General features: G+C 42.6%; 1 protein-coding gene across 1 annotated transcript; it reads right to left on the minus strand.

Annotated features, from left to right (window-relative positions):
• Window positions 1-244: 244 nt before the first annotated feature.
• LOC147970693 (uncharacterized) lies at window positions 245-1068 on the minus strand. The gene is made up of 4 exons (XM_087522691.1): window positions 1024-1068; window positions 663-916; window positions 453-546; window positions 245-349 (listed from the first exon to the last, which is right to left on the minus strand). The coding sequence occupies exons 1-4, from the start codon at window positions 1066-1068 to the stop codon at window positions 245-247; spliced, it is 498 nt and encodes a 165-aa protein (XP_087378817.1).
• Between the last annotated feature and the right edge of the window lie 2423 nt (window positions 1069-3491).

Consider the following 3491-nt stretch of genomic DNA (forward strand, 5'->3'; position numbering starts at 1 on the left):
AGTCGGACCTTGTGTGTATCTGGATGATGTAATGCTTTATTCATGTATTGCGTGAAGTGGCGATTGTAAGCCAACTATCTATCTCTTTCCCTTATGTATTACATGGGTTGTGTGAAGATTACCTCACTTGCGACATTGCTTTCAATGTGATTATGCCTCTAAGTCGTGCTTCGACACGTGGGAGATATAACCACATCGAGGGTGTTATACGAGGTCCTCTCGCACTACTCCTTTTAAACTTTCTTCAGTCAATGATCACATCGTACATGAACTCTCGAAGATGCCCCTTGTTGCTCTTCATGGTGACTATTTCGTATGCTAGCTTCATCCGCTCACAGTCAATCTGTTCCTGTTGGTCAGGCAAAGATGCAAACAATTAGTTCACGAACATGCGGGCAACATTTTATAGTTGTTGGTGTGTATATGGTTCATAGAATTAGCAGACGCGAAACCTGCGTCAGTGTTGAACGAAGGTATAGCCCGGTGAAATTCTTGAAGTAGTGAAAGATGTAGATCCCACTGTCTTCCATGCACACATTATTTGTCCTCGTCATATTAGTTGGCAAAAATATTGTACCCTAGTACATATATATCAACACTAGCCATGGCTGAACCTGAATTGTATGCGTAGCTGGGTGTTTGCCTAGTAGGCATGTTCATACCTGCTGCATGGTTCATGATGTGCCACCAATGGATACACAAATTTCCATCCATCGGCATCCACCAACCCGTTACCGAAGTAGTTGTTTAACAAAGAACAAAACCTCTTCTGGAATTTCTTAGCTAGTGCTTCATGCTTTATCTTCATCTCGTCTAGTTCATCTGTCTCGGTCAGGTCTAGCACCATCATAACCTTTGTGTCCTTATCCATAAGGTACATCGACCAGCAGTCCATGAAATCCAGAGGGAAAAAGAACTTGATTTTTCATTTTCCCAAATGCAAACACAGAAGGAGAGTCAGTTCCATGCATTTAGTCTTAAAGATAAACCAAATACACGAAGATTATGACGACATGGTTATACCTTCTTCAGCCAGTCTATCCTATAGCCGATTACATTAGAGTTCATCATATTGTCGATATAATCCTAGTTAGTATGACCATCGTCCTGGCAAACTTTTTCCCGCAAAGGAAAACGTAAGAAGCACACTTAGTTGGGACTGACATAAATACTAGAACAACATATTGTCATTTTTTCATCATCACTTAATCATCGCGCTCACCACAAATTTCGGATCGAAAAGCCCCCGGAACCTATCCAACCACCCACCGTACATATCATCCTCCTTCAGGCACATCATTCGCTGAATGCACCTCACCACATCTAAAGATAAGTCACCTCTAGGAGTCAGTTCATCTTTAATGTCCTGACCAGATGTGACCGCCAATATTGGGTGGAAATGCTTGACCCATTTCCTGTAAGGTAACTAGTTAGTGATGCAACCTCGTAAGGTAAACACGGCCCTGCCCTGCTGTCTGATTTACTTGCATGTCTGCCAACAAGATGCCTATTTGTTTTCTTACCTTTTCAAGATCCCACCTACGCATGCATTTAGGTTCAGACTGAATTTGGAAATTACATCATCAAATGGCTCTGAATGGTTTAGCCCTATTGATGGAGGGTACTTGTCACCCCATTCCTTCTTGTTTGCAACACTCGTTTTTCCATTTCCAGCATCTGTCCTTGCACCATTTGTTTTTCTATTGTTGTTCACCGTGTGCTTAATTCCACATCTCTGAAGATAATTCATAATTGCTTGCTGGAACCGTGTTGCTGAACGACTAGCCCCTGGCGTCATGACCTTGGTGGGAGCTTGACCGTCCCCGCCATCTGCATCACAATCCTTGTTTAAGTAATATGTACTAAATTTTACTAGCATTTTGAATCTAATTTGCAGGCCATCAGTTGCCAGGTTTACACAACAACCTTCATTATCGCATCGGTAAGAAGGACCAGGTCGACAGTTTGTTTGCACATCCAGGACACGGGGGCCTCTACTATCTTGTTGTGTTGAATAGGCTGCATGAGTGCCCAATCTGCCTGCTTCTGGGTGGTCTTCGTCTTGCCATCTCAACAAGATGGGTCCATTGAAAGACGGGTCCTCGTCCATGTCGTCTCCCGGGCGCCCACTCCCGACAACCATCATCATTGTGTGCACATAACGACAGGTTAGATATTGTTAGTTGTTATTCTAGCAATCTACATATTTGGAATGGATTGCAATGGTATTGTACCTGTGTTCATTGCAGCCAACAAGGCATTTACATTCTCTATGTCAACCACACTTGGCTCAACATGTTGTGCATTTTGCTCATTAGTGTAATCTGTTGGAACCTGTGATGCCACCACCAAGAATTCCTCATCCAGACCTGAAAGGTATCATCAGTAAAGGTGTAGCTGAAGGATCGATATCTTCAATCCCACTATGTTACCATTAAAATAACGTGGTTGGGAAGTAGATAGGTCACCTATTCCGTCATTCTCATCTCCAGCATAGCCTGTTGGCACTTTAGATGCCACATCCAGGAAGTCATCACCAAGTACTGAAAACATAAAGAGGGTATTTTGTTCTCCTCAGACATTAGCTCAGGCCATTGAGAAATAAAACTCGCTCCAATGTATAATATAAAAAAGGATCGAAGTGAGTATTTTTACCTTCTTCTTGGTACATGGCATCAAAGTTCCTTGCGAATGTGTAGTCAGCATCCTTTTCATTCCCAAGTTCCATCACTGCCTCCTCATGTGTTGTAGTTAGTAACTCCGCCCGGTTCGTCTGAAGTTGTTCATCGTCATCTCCTTCATCACCACCCTTATTGATCTCTGGTATTTCAACCACCCCATGATCATGGTCTACCGCTGTGTTATCTTGGTTTTCGTTTGTTGGCGTTGCAAAGTTAACACCGTCATCACCATCATCTTGGCCTATGCTATTGTCTATCGGATTCTGGGGTGGTACAAACCCTGAAAGAAATAACCAAGAAAGAGACGGTTAGCATTTTCTTGCAATTTTCGTCAACTATAACTTCGCTAGTATTGCGACACATCCACGATATGATGTCTAGGAACTGAAATTATAATCAGTTTTTTTTATTTTTTTTCAAATAACTTCACTGTCAATGGGGAAACACAGCTATCCAGAAACTATCTTTAAAAAATGATCCCATACTTAAATTACCTTCTTCTCTGTACATGGCACCAAGGCTCATTGCATCTGTCTGGTCATCATTGTTTTCAGCAATAGATGTTGGCACTCCTGTCCCATGGTTAACATTAAGCACACCCGCATGGGCTGTCTGCTGCTGATCATCATCGTTTCCTTCATTGTCATCCTCGCTGGCATCTGGTTCTTCATCCCCCCACGCTGAGATCTTCAACCGCTGCGCCTTCTTGGCTTTCATTTGCCAGCCTTTCCCAGTTTATGCTATCTTCAACATCTTCTTAATCTATGGAATTGTTTGTTTGAACTCCGTCAGGTTCAGTTCCTGTAAATA

Source organism: Triticum urartu, chromosome 5A (assembly GCF_056163025.1).
Source record: "Triticum urartu cultivar PI428250 chromosome 5A, HENAU_Tu73, whole genome shotgun sequence".
NCBI classification, from domain to species: Eukaryota; Viridiplantae; Streptophyta; class Magnoliopsida; order Poales; family Poaceae; genus Triticum; species Triticum urartu.